General features: G+C 37.8%; 1 protein-coding gene across 1 annotated transcript in view; it reads right to left on the bottom strand.

Moving 5' to 3' along the window:
* Positions 1-21,298, bottom strand: part of LOC150085319 (metabotropic glutamate receptor 6-like) — a 243,655-nt gene that overhangs the window by 48,708 nt on the left and 173,649 nt on the right. The window contains exons 3-4 of the mRNA XM_090373995.1: positions 13,980-14,150; positions 1,699-1,843 (exon numbers count right to left, since the gene is read on the bottom strand). Of these exons, the coding sequence (XP_090230121.1) occupies positions 1,699-1,843; positions 13,980-14,150 (316 nt within the window). The remainder of the gene's footprint in view (positions 1-1,698; positions 1,844-13,979; positions 14,151-21,298) is intronic.

Raw genomic sequence — 21,298 nt, 5'->3', positions numbered from 1 at the left:
TAACTATATTTACAAGTTATATCATACGGTTATATTTACAATAAAAATATCTAATATACATGAATGGCACTTCTCTGTCAAACGAATTTTGTCGTGGCACAGGAGAGCTTGGCAGATTGTATGGAGGGCGCTCGAACTTGTTGTTATTCGATTCTAGGATTGGAGCGAGCTGCTAACACTTCTTTCCTGTAGGTTTTATTGCTGCAAAACCTGTGCAAGTCAGCGTCGAGGTGCTGTACTTCAGGTAGCATTTGGTTTGGGAGGAAGCGGTCTGAGATATGAAGCCTCCGATTCCTCAAGCAGAGCATCGGGGTCGAGGGAAGTTCTGGCTTGGGTATTCGCCAGTAACACGAATCCCAAATGGACGGTGTTGGGATCTGACCTGTGATCATTTTAACTGTAGCTATCAGTCGTTGTATTTCCATGATAGCAGGCAGTCGCTGCATCCCTAGCGAAGTAGCTAAGGCTGTAGTTTTGTCCTGTTGTGGGAGACAAGCTTTCCGGTTAGCCCATTTAAGTAGCCAGATTTCTGCAGCGAGAATTGGTATCTTCGTTGTAGTAGTTGCTGATGCCCACACTTCAGCAGCATAGAGGAGTGGAGAATAGATTACTGTTCTGATGAATTTCTTAATTAAACGAGGCTCCTTAACATAAATTAGTTTGCTGTTTAGCTAGCCATCGGAGAGAGGCTGCTCTGGAAGCGAGCTTGTCTACATGAGTATGTTAGTACTGAAGCTGCATAGGTGTTTATGGCTTTAACTGTGTTCCCTCCGTTCAATTTTTCTTTCAGCAGGCTTCTAAGTCTCTGATGATATTTTTCAGTCAGGCACTTCTTGATTTCCTTGTGCTCTAACTGCTGAGCCTTCATCATTCCTAGGTATTTGTAGGTGTCTCCTTCTTTCATAGCTTCGATCTCTTTACCAGTCAGCAGCTGGTAGTTTCGGCCGCCTAATTTCCCCTGGTGCAGTGTGTGGGTCTTATTCTTCTTACTATAAGTACGATGTACAGTTTAATGAAGTACAGAAATCCATACTTAATCCCGCTTTGCGAATTATTATTATTTTTTATATGAAACTGAAACGAACATCGACTTTTCTTCCTTCAGTTTAACTAACGTGCATATCTTATTTAAAATAAGATATGTGCATATCTCATTATCTTATTTAAATTTGCCAGTGTAGTCTTCATTGAATTACAAAACCCGTTCACGCATATTTTTGTCTCTTAAAGTAGCAAATAATGTGAATCGTGAAATTTTCGTAGGCAACACCTTAAAAACGTCATTTGTATCATTTTCGTAGTAGGATCAGCGACTAAAACCATATTGCTCTGTGTATATTGTTTCTATATTCTGAGGTCGATTTTTGTTTGCTGGACGAAAAACCCGCGTTTCCAGGAGAAAAAACCATGGTGCTCTTGCCTGAGACCAACTAACTCAGCTACTTTGTGAAAAAGGCCCATAAAAATTCTTCCCGTCATCAACGTGACTCGAACTCAGGACTTTTCCACCCAATGTGGATGGCGAATTTACCAACTGTGCTACCCATGAGAGCGTTAGTGTCGTAACTGTATTACTAAGGAATATGGGTGGATAAATCCATAAACCATTGTAATCCAAGATGACATCAGAAAATGGTGGTATATTTTAAATAATTTTTTCAAAGAAAAATATTTTGGATTAGTTGATGAATTACTTACCTCTTGCTCTCTGTTTTGATAGAAGTTTTCTCACGATTCCATCATAAGTGTTTTCAGCTGCTACACCAGAATCCTTTGTGAGTCTTTCTTTAATAGCTATGCAGATTCCGTTGTTAGCCAGCAGTTCTTCCAATACGATGAATGCCTGGAAACACAAAAGCCGTTATTGCTGGTCACAGACAAATCAGATACATTAAAGAATGGTGTGATCTAAAAATATTTTTTGGCTAAATGCCTAAGAATGTGAAGATGTTAGTTTATGCATATACGTCATTTCTACTACCAAGGTAGTGTGAATACATGGTTTAATTATGGTGTGATTCAGAATTTTTCGATTAGGAGGGCCTGCAAGTCCTCTTGAACACGCATTATCCTTGTACACACGATATCTCGTATGAAATGGAGCACTATGAACAGTTACCGATGTGCAGAAAATCCAGCCAACTAACAATCCACCTGGTTTGGTGCCACGTTGTCAGTCGTTAACCTTCGCAAGGGATCTTTTTAAGCCTCCTATTCAACCGTGTTTTAACCTATTTCCATTCTCTAAGAGATGATATAATCAGCTTTTCAGATGACCGCGAACTCTTTATAACAATCGCTTTCAGGAGAGTATCCTTAAATCAACCTTAATTTCAATAGACTTGAAGAATGCCTTGCTTTCTATATCCTAACAGTGTACCATACAGACAATGAATTTTGGCGGAAACGGCATGATGGTCTTTAAACTCTTTATCACGGATTGGTTTTCATGGTTTGCCCTGAGATTGTTGGTTGTTTTGGACAAAATCATGAATGGTCAGGCCCCATCTAGATGTCCCGGAGAATAATACGCCATGTATCGGGTGGTTATAAAATAAGTTTCCCTATTCAGAAGACCCTAGTGTTAGAGATAGCGCTGTGAAAATCGGTGGACATGTCATTTAGGGTGTGGGGAAGCGATTTATAGAAGAAAAAAAAAATTTTCAAATTTTCGTACCAGGGGAGAAATTGGCACTGTAAACATGAGATGGAATACTTAACTTAGGATTAGATTTCAATATCAGAACTTAGAAATCTACAGATATTGTTCTATGTGCTTTCCTTTACTTGAGATGACATTCTGAAAACGGAGGACTGCGTTCGACAGTTTCGCCTTTGCATCTCATTGGGGATATTGGCAACATCTCCAATGAGATGCAAAGGGCTGGCCACAACTGCGGAAAGTCTCTAGAAATGATTTCCGAATGGTGAACGGAGCAGGTCCTTCACTTGTGGATCAACGTGGGGAGGGGCACCATTTGGTGTGAACACTACGGTCTCCAAGCATTGCCTTTCTTGCAGAGCGGTAATAATGTGATCTCTTAGAAGAGCGCAGTACCGTACACTTGTTACCTTCCGGAGCTATGAGGTGTAGACTCTTCAAAGAAAAATGGTCCAATTATAAACCCTGTTGTGAATCCACACCAGATTATAACGTATGGACTTTGTAATGGTCTTTCATGCACAGTAGATGGAAGAGAAGTTCCCCATATCCGGCAGTTTTGTGCATATACAGCCCCATGAAGAGTAAAATGAGCCTCGTCAGACCACAAGATCATTCGAGCCCATGTATCGTTCAGTTCCACACGAGCCAGAAATCGTAGAGCAAAGTCTATTCGCTGTGCTAATCACAAGACTTTAGTTCTTGAACTACGAGAACCACCGTAAAATTATTCGAAGCACTTTACGTACAGTAGACCAATGAATGTTCAAGTCTCTTGACTCACCTCTGGCACTACTGACTGGTAGTGTTTCGCATTGTGACTTGGAGGCCATTGCAACCGCCACTTCATCCACTACCTCCGTTCCGATACGTGGTCGTCCCCTGCCTAGAATTACATCTAACTCCCCAGTCGCTTCAAATTTCTTTATTAGTTTTCGAACCCCCACCTACAATACCAAAGGTCCTTTACGCAAACCTTTAAGTTTCCGAAATTCACGTAGTGCTGCATTAGCGTTACTATTATTCTGGTAGAACAGGTTTACTAAAAGAGCACGTTCCTTTTTTGTCAGAGCCGTTATGGCTGTGGCGTTGGCCTTTCTGCTTTTAGCTAACAGGATGTCATTTGTGTAAGCAGTGTGTTTTGAACTAAATGACAACTTTTACATATGTGCAGCGCTTTTTTTCCCTGGTGGCCGAAATTAACTATTTTCTTTTTCTACAAATCGCTTCGCCATACCCTAAATGACATACCCATCGATTTTCATAGCGATAACGCTAACCTTTTTTGATACTAGGGTCTCCTGAATAGGGAAACTTATTTTATAACAACCCGGTATGTTGGGGAAGGTCCATAACTGCATCAACAGTACAACGCTTCATGTCATACTGCTAGCGTAGACTGGCTTTAAAGACGAGCGTCGAAAAGTTTTACTGGCCACCCCGGAGCTTGACCTCATTCCTATAAATAACCTCTAGGATGAATTGGATTGTTGGTTACATGTGAGGAGGGACTGCCCAATAAACAAAGCTGGACTGGTCGCCGATCTGAAGATCGAATGAGGGCAAACATCAGAAAAAACTTACATTAGCATTAGCATTAGTAGAGGCATATGATGCAAGAAAGCAAGCTTATTCAGCATCAGCCAAAAAAAAAAAAAAAAAAAACCCTCTCCCATTTCACCCCTCCGTTCGTTCGAAATACCTGTCCAGTTGAGCTTTAAATTTGTTTAGGCTATCAACTTCAACAACAAGTGATGGAAGTCGGTTCCACCAACCAACCACCCGCTGGCCAAAGGCAAATTTCCGCACATCTATCCGACATCCGTCCTTCCTCAATTTGAATTTATGCCCTCTGAGGTGATTATTCTGAGAAAGATGAAGAATCCCATTGGCATTGAGCATGCTCAAACCATTCAAAGCCTTATACACCTCTATCAGATCACCTCGCCGGTGCCTAGTCTCCAGACTCTGTAATTTGCAAAACTTAAGCCTTTCTTCGTAAGAGCAACCCTCTGTTCCATTTACTAATCTTGTTGCCCTTCTCTGTACCCGTTCCAGCAGCTCTACATCCTTCTTGAAATGAGGCCTCCAGACCTGTATACAGTACTCAAGATGTGGCCTAACCATTGCCTTATACAAGAGAATAATCACCTCCTTATCCCTGCTAGAAAAATTCCTGTATATCATTGACAAGACACCATGAGCTACTCTTGCAGCTCGTCTGCACTGCTCAGAGAACTTCATATCTGCCTGCACAATTACCCCCAGGTCCTTTTCATTCTCCACCACTGTCAGTGTAGTACCGCAGAGTTGATACATTGCTCTGGGGTTGCTGTTACCCATATGTAGTACTTTACATTTGTCAATGTTAAACTTCATTTGCCACCTCTCAGCCCATCTGTTCAACCTTTCCAAATTACTAGTGAAAAGTATTCCACGGGCACTAGGGGTTGTCGTAAAAGCTGAAGGTTTCTGTACAAGTTATTAATTTTCCTATAAATAAAGATTATTTGTAGATATGCAAATAATCTTTATTTATAGGAAAGTCAATTTCCTGGCGCGCCTTGCAAAGTCAGAATTAATGGTAAACTTACACACACACACGTCTCTTTTCTATACAACTCCACAAATTGTTTCTTGGCTAAGGTTGCTGAAATAAAGATTGAGGAACTGTCATTATTTTGCCATTACGCCAAAGTTACTGCTCTTCCGCACCATTTGGATACTTCTGAAGGACTTGCATTCTTCTGATATCTTAATTCCAACTACAAGGATTACACAGTTCTGAAATAAACAAACCACTGATGGCAACAGTGCATAGTCGAATAAAATCTGCCCTTAAATATATGTTTTAGTTGTATTTCCGCGCTGCCCTAATGCTTGCTTATCTCAGTTTAAAGAGTTTTAGCTTTTCTTTTCCATTTTTATTTTGCGTATTTCCTCCCTTTTCCCTGCGATTATTAATATCAGCATTCCTTTGCAAACTTTGATTCTGCCAGAGACTTGGATAGGACGTGACTTTCTCCAGAATTTAGCTTTTCCTGTGATTGTTCGAATGACAGATACTCGTTAAAATATTCATTCTTTTACACCTCGGTTGCTCATTAGTCTGATTATTTAAAACTGCACTCCTATCCTTTTTACCAAGAAGCAAATTCACTTCCGAATGACTGGATCTACCTTTATACAATGAAACATTCCAAGCCATAGTTTAATTTCTGCGCCGAGTTTTTTTTTTTTTAATTAAAGACATTCTCAACATCCACAAATATATCATTTGGACGAAGGAGAACACTCACACTCTGAAACTCCTCTCTATGATGGAAAAGCTAATAACCAATCAAAAATTACGTTGCCGTTTTTGATTAGTTCGTTTTCTCTTTGAACAAGTTAGAGTACGCGACATTATTACAGTAACTGGGTAAAGTTATGTCGGGATGTTACCAAGCATCGCGTCATCATGTCAGGAATTATGGGAATTGAAAATGTAATTCGAAGGGACATTCTCACTATTGATCTGGAGTTTTTCATGCTGGCAATAATTCTGTTTCTTGACGAGCCTTAATGATTAAAAGCGAAAGTGGCCATACCGATGTCATACGTGCTTATAAAATGCAAATTCATCAAGAGAAGATATTTTATTCTAGCCCTATACTTATATATTTTCTTATAATATGTAAGATAAAACAAATATATAACTTAAAACCAAAAAGATTAGCTTTCTATTGGAAGAAGGTTGAGTAATAAGCTATAAGCAGTGCCTCACTAAGTTCTTTGTCACCTGGATTAAAATGAAATCTAAAACAGAAAAGCAAATATACTGGAGGCAGTATTATGTGTAAATAAATAATATTCTGTGGTATTTGGTCTACAACAGAAGAAACAGAATATCCATTTTTATGCTAGAAAGTATTCTTTGTAAATGCGAAGGTAGGTAAACAAAATAAAGCAATTGGAAATTAAAATAATGTTCATATTTTTGTTTCATGTTGACTTTTTACCACACACACTCCCGAAACTCTATATTAATAGTCAGTATTTGATGAGTTCTTAGGTTAATGGTGAAAGAAGAAAAACATTTATTACTGGAAATTTTTATATAAAGTAACATTTTAACCAAGTAGCTTTTTTTTTAATACATAGTTCTTACCCTTGTTTAATCAAGTTTTTTTCGACAAGTTGCTAATGACATGATCCCTGAACGTTTAGATTATGATTTTCTCAGAAAAGCCTTCAGAAACTGAAGCAAGTTTTTCTGGACAAAGAAGCCTCACCATCAACAATTGAATGTAATTTGTTTCCCAGTGAATAATTCCTAATATCTCGTATGATGGTGATTGGTCTCTTAGAAAGACTGCAGGAAGCTTACAAACTAGACGTTGTACTTTTCTTTTAGTGTTTGCTTTCAACCCTTGTGGCAACCCATAATTTACAATCGTCTCTGTTTCCGTATCAGTGGTTTTCAGAAATTTTCATTCTAACAGCGGTCTTCCTCTCACTGGATTCCATCTACAAGCAATCGATTACGTCGTCATGGCTAAAAGCGTTCGGTCGTGCTGAGTGGAAGTACGAGCAGGTCGATTAAGAATTTTTTTTTTTTCATAAAAAGAGGAACTCTGCCGATTGCTCCTGACAAACTGTGTTACGAGAACTTTCCATTTATTTGTTATATATATTTTTCTGGCTTTGCTAGTTCAGTGGTTTGTTGGCAGTTCAAAAAAACAAAAGATGCTGTGTCACTTAAACTTCCGTCTTATCTTCTTTGAAGTGTGGATTGTTTGTACACTTCTGGTAGAGCAGATAATCTCTTGAAAATTATTAATTTTTCAGAGTTAGTTACTAAGGCAACCAGAGTAGAGCGTATTGCTTGATTTTAATTATCCACTATTTTACTAAGGACAAAGAGTCGATCAAAATTTCCAGTGAGAAGATTCTATTGATAATTTTTAATCCTTAAAGAGGCTTCGTTTTTAAGGTAACAGAAATAGCACGTACTGCGAAAAATTAATTATCCCTTATATGGACAAAGAGTCAACAACAATTTACACTGAGAAGATTTTCATCTTTGTGGTGGATAGAACTTGTGATGATACTGCCACAAAATTAGTAGCGTGACTTTTTTGGACTACTACAGTACCCTTGCCCGTTCAGCACGGAATATACAGGAAGTTTTGGCCAAACGCTGTATCCTGTGGGTGCTTAACATTCTCCTGATATTATTCTATCTGACTCTTTCCACTTTTTACAAGTAAAGGAAATACTTGAAAGAATGCATGCTTTATTATGTGGAAACTGTAAAACAAAAATATGGAGTAGTCTTTTCAGATGGAGTAGCGATTCAAAAACTGGAAGACGCTTTTGAGTGTGAGTAGTTATATGGACGAAATAAACATCAAAGGATGCCACAACCTTGGGACAAGAGAATTACTGCAGGTGTTCTCACTCTGTCGATGAAAGTGGTAGCTAGTGGAAGACCATGAGAGAAATTGGAGAAACTAATCAGAAGAGTTATCTGATTTGCTGTCGATGGCGGTAGAATTTTGTTTTCATTGCTGAAAAGGAAATAGGGTATTGTTTTGAGATACCTTTCCCATTTAATTTTTATCATTGTTGTGTGTTTAATATTCAAGTCATTCCACTTCACGTACTTCAAATAATTCATTTTGTATAATGCTTATCTAAGTTAATTATTTCCTTGAGAATAAAAGTAAAGTGCGTTTTCTTAATTTAAGACTTATTCAAATTAATGTATTTCTTTGGGATTAAAATAAAACTATGCGAAACGTGACTTGCATATAGATTTGTATCCGGGTGAACTTGAACTTAACTCTTCCCCCATTTTTTGGGCTTGAGAAAAGTTTTGAGGGGATAGTGTTTAGGGTTAGGCGCCACCTGTGGTCTCCCACAACTGCGCCACAACTGTACTCTTGAGAAGTATGCAGGACTCTATAAATGCCAGAAATGTGTGTGGCATGTTGTATGTATATAGTATTGTGGGTTCTGTTGTTTCTCTGGCTTCTTGGCCGCAAGGTCCCTACGATGCCCACCACCACCACTGGAAGGTGAGCCAGGCTGTCTATCATACTCTTGCTAGCCTCTACTAGGTCGCTTGAGCTGCCTGGCAGAGGCGAGAAAAAAAATTCTTGAAGAGAGTTGCATTAGCAAGGGCATATGATTCAAGAAAGCAAGCTTATATAGCATCAGCCAAAAAACAAACAACACACACGTACACACACACACCCTTCTTATATCACCCATCCACTCGCTCCAAATGTTTGTCTAGTTCTGCCTTGAATCTATTTAAGCTATTAACCTCTACAACGACAGATGGAAGTTTGTTCCAGCAATCAACCACCCGCTGGCTAAAGGCAAACGCCCGCACATCTATCCTACAACTATCATTCCTCAATTTGAATTTATGCCCTCTCAGGCGATTATTCGGAGAAAGAGGAAGAATTCCATCAGAATTGAACATGCTCAAACCATTCAAGACTTTATACACCTCAAGCACAGGGAATAAGAGACGACGACGTGAGACTGTGGGGTGAAAGAAAGGTGGACTAATAGTGAAGACAGTCCACCACGGATTTAGGCGAAGTAGGGATAGAATTAAAAGTCCCAGGAGCAGGTGCCCCTGTGCTAACGCCATTGGCCATGTGCTTTGTGTTGAACCCGCACCCTAAAGTGGGTGCCAGCATGTATCCTACACATAAAGAGTTTGCAGTATAGTTTCCGGAGCACAAATTTAAATTTATCCTACCCACGAAGGGGATAGCAGGGCGTGGAGAGTATTCTGGACCATCTACCATCACCAGCAGTTAGCTTGGCACACCTTGTGGTGAAGACAGTCTGGGCAAATTGAGTGAATGCAATATATGTATCCTCGTTATTTAGTAGATCTTGCTCCTTATTGAGGGAAGCTCCTCGGATTACTGTAAACAGTTGTAATCGGTGGTTTTCATAGGAGGGGCACTCATGGCAGAAGGGATGTGATTCGATACCCATAGAGTTAAGTTTTTGCTGGAATGATCCATGTCCTGTTAATAAAAAGGTTGCTTGCAAACCAGGTGAATACCAAGGAGGAAGCTCTAGCCTAGATGTGGGAACAATATTCCAAAGTAGGGAAGCGCTGGGATTTGTTTTTTTTTTTTTTTTTTTTATTTGGTAGTTGTTGGCGCATCGGCTTCTGTGGCCATATTGCACCTCCCAAGGTTTTTGCAGTACTTTGATCCAAGCCCGAGGCGAGAATCGAACCCGCGACCTTTGGGTTGCCGGGCAGGTAATTCACCCACTCGGCTAGCCCGGTCGGCGCTGGGATTTGTACAGATTGAGTAGTTAGTTGTTTAGAACAAAAGTAAGGCCGAGATCGAAAAATGAAATATTTTTTTTATCCAGAGGAAGTAACATTTGTGATGGAATTATGCCAAGAAAGGTTGAGTCAGGTAATCCCTCCCTAATACAAATGTGCTCTCGTCTAGAAATCTGAATATCATCGAAGGTGAGCATTGGAGTAGAAGATTCCTTTTTGTGGGATGCACAATAGGACTGAGTTTAGAAGGTTTTAAATTAACTAAGTGATCTTTGTCCCATTGGATAATTACCTAAATATCAACATTTAAGGAGTTGGTAGTGGATATTCGAGAAGTTGAAGCTGTTTCTGCAGTGCAAAGTTTCTCAAACTGGAAGGCGGAATGCAATATGCTATCATCAAAAAAACTATGGATAGGATTTATAGTCAGTGGAAGAAGGTCATTAATATACAAAAGGAAAAGCGTGGGACAAAGAACCGAACCTCAGGGAACAGCAGCATTACAGGAGAAGTTAGAAGACAGAGGGCGACCTGCGATCACCAGCAGAGAGTGGTCAGAGAGAAAACAGGATAACCTTTTGAAAAAGAAAAAAAGAAAAAAAAATGGGCAATCAATAAGATAGAAACTTGTTTAGAAGTCCTTTTAGTGAAACACTATCAAAAGCCATACAAATATAAAGAGTAACTGCTTGAGTTTTTACCAAACTTCGAATTTATCCATATATGGGTAACATAAACCAATGGATCGACACTGACGGAATCTATTTTGACAATCATTCATCAGATGGAAGGTTTCGAGATAGTTTAGGAGTTGGCAGTTAATGGAGTTCTCCATTACTTCGGATGTAGATGTAAATGAGATAAGGTGATAATGGATGGGGAGAATTTGTCAACCTTTTTCGGAACCGACCGGATATGAGTAAACTTTCAAGCAAAAGGCAAAAGACCAGTGGAATAAGAAAGTGAAACAATCGTTGTAACAAAGAGTAAGCCGAGAATCATAGGTTTTGAGAACAAGTGTAGAAATGCCATCAAAACATGGAGCTTTCTTGGAATCAAATTTTCCAGAATTCTTCTGACATTCATCTGCTGGAACACCACAAGAAACAATCAGTGGAATGTACTGGGTATGACAGGAGGCAGATTACCAAGATCATCAACACAAGACTTAGAAGAAAAGTAAGATGCTAGCACGTCAGCTTTATCTTTAGCTGAGGCGGCAATAGAACCATCGGATTTAAACAGAGGTGGGAGTAGAGATGGGTAGGAGTTCTGGCCAATATCTTTAGCAAGAGAGAGAGAGAGAGAGAGAGAGAGAGAGAGAGAGAGAGAGAGAGAGAGAGAGAGAGAGAGCAAAATGCTCAACTACAATTTGGACAAGAAACAAGTTTTCTACTCTTAGCTTGTTCAAAATAGAGTTTGGATTGATTAATAACTGCTTTATAATTGTTGAGAGATTTAGGCAGATAACGAACCTGGAGATTTGGACAAAGAATGAGATTTTAAGGTGGAATGTGGAATAAAGGATTTCATTCCTATCAGAAGAATTTCTCAGACCTAATCTGAGGAAACATTGGCAACACGAGATTTGAACTAGTAATTCAGCCAAGAAAAAAATAATAAAAATCACGCAGATCATCATATTTCCATTACAATGTGAAAAACACGGGGCTAGGAATGGCCATAAAAGAGAGGCTTCATTGGAGAACAGTATGTTTCAGAGATGTGATATGAGATATCTATAGGAAGTTAAAAGGCTCTAAGTGGAGTTGGAAGAAGGCTAAAGGCAACAGATGAATTTGACAGAATGGGGTAAAGAGAATTTAAGCCAGAGGAAATCAACAAGAGGAGATTCCAAACAAGGATGTCTTTGACCTCTTGGCTATTTTTTTTTCTTTTAGCTGATTGAAGTTTTTGTCATCTTACTACAACCTTCCACCTTTAGAACCATAGTATCCGTTGGCCGATTCGCTCTTATTCCATCTGTAGTTTTGATATTGTTTAACCTGGCACTGATTTCTGTAACTTTAACTGAAATGAATTGAAATTTTTAACGTTTTCCCCAGTAGTAAGTTTAACTATATATTACCTGTATGGTACTATTACTTATTAAATTATTTAAAATGTAGCTTTTCTGCATTTAGAATCTTAAAACGTAACGTAAACTTCTGGCCTTTCCAAAAAGAAAAATCACATTATGCTATTTGTCAATGGTTGTCTGTTGATTCAGTTTTCCTGTTAGGAAAAAACTGCTATATTAAATGAAAAGTTACAAATATGGATCATTGTTTGCATGTAAAACCTAACAAGCATTCTGAAGCTTTCGAGTTGATCAATATCTGGAACTAAGAAAAACATAAACCGAGATAAGCTATTAGCAAATCGTAGTCATATTCCTGGAAACAGTATTCGAAACTGTACCAAAATTTACACGATATTATAAAATATCGATAACACCAGAATGGCCTGAGATCATATCTTTGTGTTTCAAAAAATCTATAAGTAATACACACAGTATTATTTTGTTTTGATACAGTTTCAAATTTTGCTTGCAGAAATACTTATACGACTTGCTATTAGCTATGATATTTGTACAGTACATTGCTTTTAAATATCATCTGATTATGTTTTTCTACAGTTTCTTGTGTCTCGCAGTAGCAGGGGTACTCATGATGACTGTCGACTGTCATAGCCTGTACAAAGCTAATGTCCGGAGCATAGTCCATGTGAATGTTGGTTTTGCTATTTCTGAGTTGTACTAGGTGGTTAGCTAGGCCATTGTGCTGCATTGCTACTATGTTTCTAAACGAGGCACACAATGCTCGCGTTGAACTTTGATCACACATGACTGTCCCTCGTGTGACCTTTAGCGAATTTTGCTAGTTTTTTAACTGCGGTTGAGGCAGTCACTGTAGAATCGTGAGACCACAGAACTGAAGCCACCTAACCATGTTGGCTGTTGCCGAGATACTGGCAACTGCACGCCTTCCTCCAACAACCATTTCGCGTCGCATTTAGAAAAATCTCGGAGACACTCAAAAATTGATTATAACGTGTACGCACTACAATCTTATGTCAGCCGTTCCCGACTTTAGGCCTTCACCAGTGTCACAGACCAGTCCATTCCTATACAAAGGGTGTTGCTAATGCAAAGCTACCTCAGTGTACGTTACAGCTCAAAGAAATATAACTTGGATGAGCATTAACAAAATGAATCCTTTGATATATGAAAAAGAAATTAATTTGGATTAAATACAATATGTAAATAAAGATGATATTAAAAATCTCTCAAAATAAGACCCTTTTCGACAATGATTAAAAAAAAACGCCATTTACTGACAGTGCAAATTAGTTGATACACTTGGTGGTTTCTCCACCATCTCTTTCATTTCCTTCCATTGATACACCTGAATGTGAATGCTAATTAGGTAACACAATTAAATGCTTCCCTTATCATCAGATTGGGAACACCCAGTGCAATCATTTTGTCCTGAGGCAGCGGCATTCTTTGATGTTTATCTTGCCAATGTAACTACTTTGTGCGTTTGTCTAGAGACAAAAATTTGAAGGTAAAGTTTCAAACCCTGTATAGAAATGTTTTCTTTCCTTCAGTATTGGCGACGATACTTTTTTGTATTGATTTATTAAAGACAAGGCCGAAACCTGTTTTGAAGCAGCTTTGTTTAATTCAGCTAATTATCGACTTTGCATGCATTAGTACAATTGAACAAGTCTATTGTTAACTCAGGTTTGTTTTCAAACGCTGCTATTCATTTTCCATTAACGAAGAAACTGCAGAACCATGGTCAATTAGACTTCCTGTTTGGCTCGGTGATACGACTGATGTTTAACAATTGTACAGACTTCCAGAGAAACTTTGATGTTTGCAGGCAATCAGGATTTGTATAATGCTTTTAAACAGAACTTTTGTGGTGCAAATAAAAATATTACCAACATTTATTTATCTGCTCAAAGTATATTTTGATTATATGCTTTTATGAAACTTACCTTTATCCCGTAATTTGACTCCTCATAGACTATTGATATGTAGGTCCAGTTAAAGAGCTTTATAATTTCCACCATGGCATGCGCTTGATTATTATCAGCAGGCACTGTTCTCAAGAAATATTCGAATCGTTGCTTATTACTCAATTCAGGACTGGTAGAGAAGAAACTAATCTAGAGAATACAAATTACATTCACTCAGAGTTATAATTAAAACAAATAAATTGAGCAAAAAAGCTAACTTATAATCTCAAATGTAAACAATATATCCGAAAGCCAGGTCATATTTGGAGCCTTCAGGCAAACATTTTAGGGTGATACAAGACCCTTTGGATTTCACCAAAGGGTTTTGTATTACTCTAAATTGTTTGCATCAGTTCATTGTTTGTAACTATACTTTTAACAATTTTTACCATTTGGTTTCTCAATTACTCAATGAATGACAGAATGATATTATGGCATTCACTGAGTACCATGGTATATTATGATAGTGTCAGAGTTCATTGAGTATGAACTCAGACCAAACAATATTCTATATTGTTTGGTCTGAGTTCGATCCGTTTTGGAACTGCAACATCTTTTAAGGTGAAAAAGTTACTGGGGCAGTTTTTTCACATTATTGAGGAGTTCTTTGATCTCTGGCAGTGGTTGCATGGTTTATTCCCCGAAACTCAATTTTGGCATCCTGTGAAACAGACAAAACAAGCATAAAATATGTATAATTTATAACACAATATGCTGACGCCACATACTGGAATAAGCTGTCTCTGTGTTTATTCCAAAAAAGACACCAGACATCCATTTTTTCAGGAAAACGGGTTTGTAGCAATTGTAGGTTACGTGCAATCCAGTTTTGTGGTTATTTTAGAATAACTGGAGCCGGCTGGAAGTATTCATATATTGTTAAAAACTTTATTTAACAGCTTTTAAAAGAAGAAGTAATTAACTATTTCTTCATTAAGCCCCATGAGTCAAATTATCTGCTTTTCTTAAAGCAATATTAGAGCTTCGTCTCGCCTCAGGAAGCTGTACAAAGAATTCTTCAGAGCTTCATTACAATATTAGATTCATATTCTTTGTCCCATGTAAGGAAATCAAAGAACGAGCTTACTTCCTTATCACTCCAAATCCTACTAGCTGAAAACGAATTATTCTTCCCTTTAGTGGCCCTTCTAAACTTTTACTTAGTATCCCAACAAAGTTTCCATTCTGGAGTTTTGTTACCTTTTCATCCGATCTCTTGACGTTCTGTAGGGATGAATCTTGATCTCTTTTATAGTCTTCCAATATCACCTTGATATTTACGGATTTTCCCATCCTGAAATCAAAAAACGAAAAATACAGGTCTATGTGACCATAACTAAGACAGTTATTTTAACTGGCATTGGTTTGCCAATATCAATTTTTCTGTGGAGTTGAAAAAAGGAATGGAATATGTTATTATTGAATGAAGATCAAGCGGAGGAATATCCTGAAATGCTATTTTTTGCTCAGCACTCTCCTTCCTCTTGAACAACACGTGGCATACCAAAAGTATATCCTTACCGTTGGTAGGCGCAATATGGCCCTAGTAGCCCTTGCGCCAGAAATACCAATACCATTACATCTCAGCTGAAAATTCATGAAATGTTGAGTTCACCTAACATTAATTGTTTAAAATAACCCATGCTTATGTTGTAGAGTGGATGTTCGAAGGTACGCACATTGGCTGTTCAAATCGGAGTTTCTTTACCAAATAATGTAAAGATTTATTTTACAATGTTTTTTTTTTTTCATTTTCATTACAGTATTGTGATGATTTGAATTTGTTGTAAAGTTGTGAATTATCTGTATAACATTTCTGCAGTTTTGTAAAATATTGACCCGTTTTTTTACGAGGCCAAAAGCTGATAGTTACTAGCAAAGATATTTTTAATTTTAGAAATTAAAAATAGTATAAATTACAAAATGTGTAATCGAATTCGACATGCGCATATTGCATGTCTAATATTAAGACAGGAAAAATAATACTCAGAAAATTAATCTAAATGAAAACTCTAAAAGAACAATTATCAGAGCACTGGGGGTTCTTTCAACTAATAGTTTTTAAAGCTTTGAAATAAAGTTCGTAATACTAAAGCAGAACAGCCAGAAAAGTTTTATAGAAAAACGCTAACAGTGTCATCAATCTACACTAAACAAGTCTTAATTAACTAGGTGTTGAAAGAGAGCAAAAAAGAAAGGTGCCAAAGTCTTTCTAAAGGTTTTTTTATAAAACTTATCGACATGTTTGTTTTTTCCGAAGGTGAATTTTGTATCTTAAATGTTAGGTTGCAGCCAGGCGTTTAATTCCTGTCTTTTTTTTGGGGAGTGTCAATAAGATGAGCTTTTAATATGTTAATTTGAGACTCATTTTAATGCATGAGGACATTCTCTAGGTTTAGAGGTAATTACTCACCTAAACTTTGATGGCTTGTATGTTCATCCCGATATTTTTTACTGTTATCATTAGTTCGAAGAGGAATAATCCTGCAAGAATTAAATTTAAAAGGAAAGATTTAGGTAATGTGCGCATTATTTTACAGAAAATAACATTTATTTTCTGTCAAATAACGTAACTCTGGGGTTAGAACCTCCAATACACTAAAGGGACTTAGAGGGGAACAGACATTCTGTGTGTTATCAGATATTCAGTCTAAAACACTGATGGATCCCCTATATTTCTATCTCAGAAGATTTAGGGGAGTCCGGTTGGCCTGCCTCCCTAAAATCCATCAACTCATGCACACCTCGATAGTAAGCCCTGTTACGTCACTTAGGTGACAACGAACGTGTAGAGTGGTTCTCTTCAAGACGCCTGGTCAGCGTGAAGAGAAAAAGACCAAACCCTCCAGAACATGACAGCACAACGAAACAAATGGCCCTCAGTCCCCGCGGCTTTCACTTCCCCTCTTACGGCAGGCAGCGAGAGGATCAAAGTGGAAGCAGAGGGTGCTAAGAATCTCTGGGTACGACCAGGCTGCCATGCACGGAAACTGAACTTGGCCTGTTACAACGTAAGATGCTCATCAGTAAAGACAGTATATTAGAGCTGGAAAAGGAATTAGAAATGAATTGGAATATCATCGGTTTGGCTGAAACAAGAAGAAGAAATGAATCACTTATAGGTTTATCAAGTGGAAATCTGCTGTACACCAATGGAAACAGTGAAAGAAGCGGCGAAGGTGGAGTTGGCTTTCTGGTCCATAAAGATATAAAAAACAACATTTTGGAATTCAACAGTACATCACCAAGGGTGTCAAGATTACTACTCAGGATTTCTAAGAGGTACAAGCTAAATGTTATAATGATTTATGCACCAACATCGAGCCATGATGATGAAGAGATTGAAGAAATGTACACCGAAATTGAGAGTCTTCTAGATGAGCAGAAAACCCACTACACTATCATTATGAGGGACTTCAATGCTAAGGTTGGAAAGAGACAAAACAGCACAGAAAGGGGAACTATAGGAAAGTTTGTAATCGATGAAAGGGGTTAAAGACTTGTGGAATTTGTAGAATCTCGAGGATTGTCAGTAATGAACAGTTTTTTTCAAGAAAATGGTGAACAGAAAGTGGACATGGAAGAGCACAAATGGATTAACAACTAATGAAATCGACTTCATTCTCACTAACAGAAGATATATCGTGAATGATGTTACCGTCCTCAACAAGGTAAATGTTGGAAGTGATCACAGAATGGTAAGGTGCACACTTGATATAGACGTAAGAAAAGAAAGAAAAAAAAGCTGACTCGAGTAAATAATACGAAGGTCTTTGAGATAACAGAAGAGGAGAAAAAGCAGTATGTACTGGAACTTAAGAACAAGTTTGAGCTTCTGCAGACGGCTCAGGACAAGATATCGAGGAGGAATATTACAACTTTCTGAAAGTGATAAAGCCCAAGAAACCTATTGGTAAAAAGAAATCCAAAGAAGAAAAAATTAATCAAGAAACACTTGTCATGATGAACCGATGACGACAAATTAAGAGCAAGATAAACACTGACAAGGAGAAAATTGAGTATACTGAGTTATGCAAAGCCATTAGAAAGAGACTCAGAGAGGACATAAGAAGATTTAACACAAGAAAAGTAGAACAAGCATTAAGGGAAAACAAAGGACTTTAATCAGCAGCCATGAGCAGTAATACAGAAAGACAAATGATAATGAAACTGAAGAATAGCGATGGTGTACTTATAAATAGCAGAGAAGGCATAATTCAAATAGCAGAAGACTACTATAGAGAATTATACAAGGAGCGAGGAAATGATGCCATTAGTGGGGAAGATGGATCACAAATTAGTAACACATACGACATACCCGATATCCTTCCTGATGAGGTAGAACATGCGATGAAGAAAATGAAGAATCAGAAAGCCACTGAGGAAGATGAAGTTACTGTAGAGTTGCTAAACTTGGGAGGAAGAGACGTGGCACAAAAATTGGCAAGACTCTTCACAAAATGCATTAGAAGAGGTGTGATGCCTAAGGAGTGGATTAATGCAACCATAGTTTTGCTGCATAAGAAAGGAGATAAATCAGAAATTGGAAATTATAGACCAATTTAGCTTGTTATCTCACATCTACAAGTTGTTCACAAGAGTCATTACTAACAGATTAGAAAGATTACTTGATGAGAATCAACCGAAAGAGCAAGCTGGCTTTAGGACAGGATTCTCAACTATGGATCACCTTCACGTAATATCACAGCTAATGGAGAAAGTAAATGAATATAAAACACCATTATGCCTGGCATTTGTGGGTTATGAAAAGGCATTTGACTCCATACAGCATAAGGCAAAGGCGCTTCCGTAGCCAGGTGGGCAGGAGCGGCAGTGCGTAGCACATGCTTCTTGATTAGACCGGGGTTCGAGCCCTTGACCACCAAATACGGAGGATGCGGAAAGGTCAGGGAATGACCACCGCATATCCCCGGAGCAATATGGCCTTAGTTGCTAATGCTCCTAAAAACCAAATAACAAACAAACAAACAAACAGCATAAGGCAATGTTTCGGGCACTGGAAAGACAAGGCATAGATACCGCATAGATTATGATTTTGAAGAAAATATATGAGAATTCTACCTCCTTTATTAGACTAGACAAAGACAGTAGCAAATTTAAAATTGAGAAAGGAGTTCGACAAGGAGACACAATATCTCCAAAGTTGTTTACTGCTGCCCTTTCAGAAGATTAGACTGGTCGCAGAAAGGAGACAATGTGAATGGAGAGAACCTAAACCATTTACGATTTGCAGTTGACATTGTGGTCAAAAGTCATGATCTCAAAGAATTAGAGGAAACTCTTAATCAGTTATGCAGAGTTAGTAAGGATTTTAGACTAAAGAATATGGAATACAAAACTGAATATGGCTAAAACAAAAGTAATGATGAACAAGTATGCTATAGAAAGTAATATAATGATTGAAGGAGTAGTAATTGAAAAGGTGGAGTCATATACTTATCTGGGACAAGTCATCAGCTGTAATAATGATTAATGGCTGGAAGTCAAGAGAAGAATAAATTTTGGATGTATAGCATTCAGGAAATATAGTCACATACTGAGGAGCAATGTCCCAATTTGTCTGAAACGTAAAATAATGAACCAATGTATACTACCCACCATGACTTACGGAAGTGAAACTTGGGTACTCACTAAAAGAATGGAAGAGAAGCTGAGAATGACATAGCAACGAATGGAACGAATTATATTGGGAATCAGACCGTTAGATAAGAAGAGAAACACATGGATCAGGCAGCAAACTCAAGTAAAGGACATTCTTATCAAAACTAAAGAACTAAAATGGTCTTGGGCAGGACACATATCTCGAAGACATGATGACAGATGGACTAAGAAAATAACAGAATGGTACCCAAGAGGAGTTAGAAGAAAACCTGGAAGACAACGACGGAGATGGACAGTCCAAATTCATGAGTTTGTGGGTAGTAAATGGATGGCCGTTGCACAAAACAGAAGGAACTGGAAAGTTGTTGGATAGGCCTTCATCCTGTAGTGGATTAATAATGGCTCGTGATGATGATACACTACTCAAGACGTTTTTACCAAAACTCCGTCACTTGTTGTTTCCCAGATGAACAGTTATGAGGTAGGATTCTTGTATCGAAAAGAAATTGGTAGAAAGAATGTTCTGAATAAGTCAGCAACTTTGAAAAGGCATTTTTTTATAAAAAAATGAAATTTTCTGTTTAGTGAAGTTCCTATTAATAATGTAGCGAAATGAAACAATAAGATACCATAAATATAAAAAATGCTGCTAACTGCGATATATGGCACAACTGCTGCCTGAAACCACGAGAAGAAACCCACTACCACGCAATAACGTAATGGGTGAGTATAGCTATCCACTAAGGAAGAAAAAAAAGTTTCGGGGAGACGCAGTGATCACGAGGTACTGGTCCTATGAAAATTCCGAATTTAAAGGCAGTTGTGTAGAACACAGTGCCCTCGTCTTGCTTGCTGAAATTTGAACCATGGCACCTTCTTTTAGGTTTGACACAAACCTTGGAAACTCGATGCAAAAAGAGCGAATAAGTTAGTATTAGTTCAACGTTATTCAAGGAAACAAACCTTATACAGAGTCAGCCTTAATCCTGCTGGTGGCCTTCTGTTTAATTTAAAAAGATAACGGTATTTATGTCTAATTTGAATATAAGCCAAGACTTTTTGAAGAATATTCGGTCGGATTTCTTTGAGAGTAGGTTGAGCCATACGGTGGATAAACGAAATAATGGAAATTTTTTTTGATTTTGCCGATTTTTTTTTAATTGAAATCTTTTTGCACTAAGACCATTCAGTCATTAGAAAATTGCAAAAGAATTGTCACAAAATTCTTGCGTTGCACCTGAAAACTTTATTTATGCAAATGAAAAAAAAAAGAGACATACTTCTCAGCTAGATTCAGGAAAGAAAGACACAACTATTGGAAAAATACAAAAAGATTCAGAGCATACTGTAAAGCCAGTCGGACTTTTTTTAGATCTGTTACTGTTTTAACTTTGTTTTGAGTTTTTATTGTGCCATGTCAGCGTGTCTATTTTTTATCCGGAGTAATTCACAAAGTTACATTAAAAGATAGTTCGCAAGTTACAAAAGATTTCGGACCATGTCTCAAGCAAACATTTCTTTTCAATTTTCAAAACGTTCTGGCTTTGTCTCAAATGTCTTAAGCAAACATTTCTTTAAGCAGCAGAACAAGGATTTTTCAAAACTTTCAGGCTTTTTTCAAAAAAGTTAGGATATTTCAAGTTTAGGCTTAAAAATAATGTTATACTACTGTAATT

Source organism: Mastigoproctus giganteus, chromosome 5 (genome assembly GCF_048544385.1).
Source record: "Mastigoproctus giganteus isolate SK-2022 chromosome 5, ASM4854438v1, whole genome shotgun sequence".
Taxonomy (NCBI): Eukaryota; Metazoa; Arthropoda; class Arachnida; order Uropygi; family Thelyphonidae; genus Mastigoproctus; species Mastigoproctus giganteus.
Note: the sequence above shows the minus strand (reverse complement) of the source record. Positions and strands in the feature narration are given on the sequence as shown.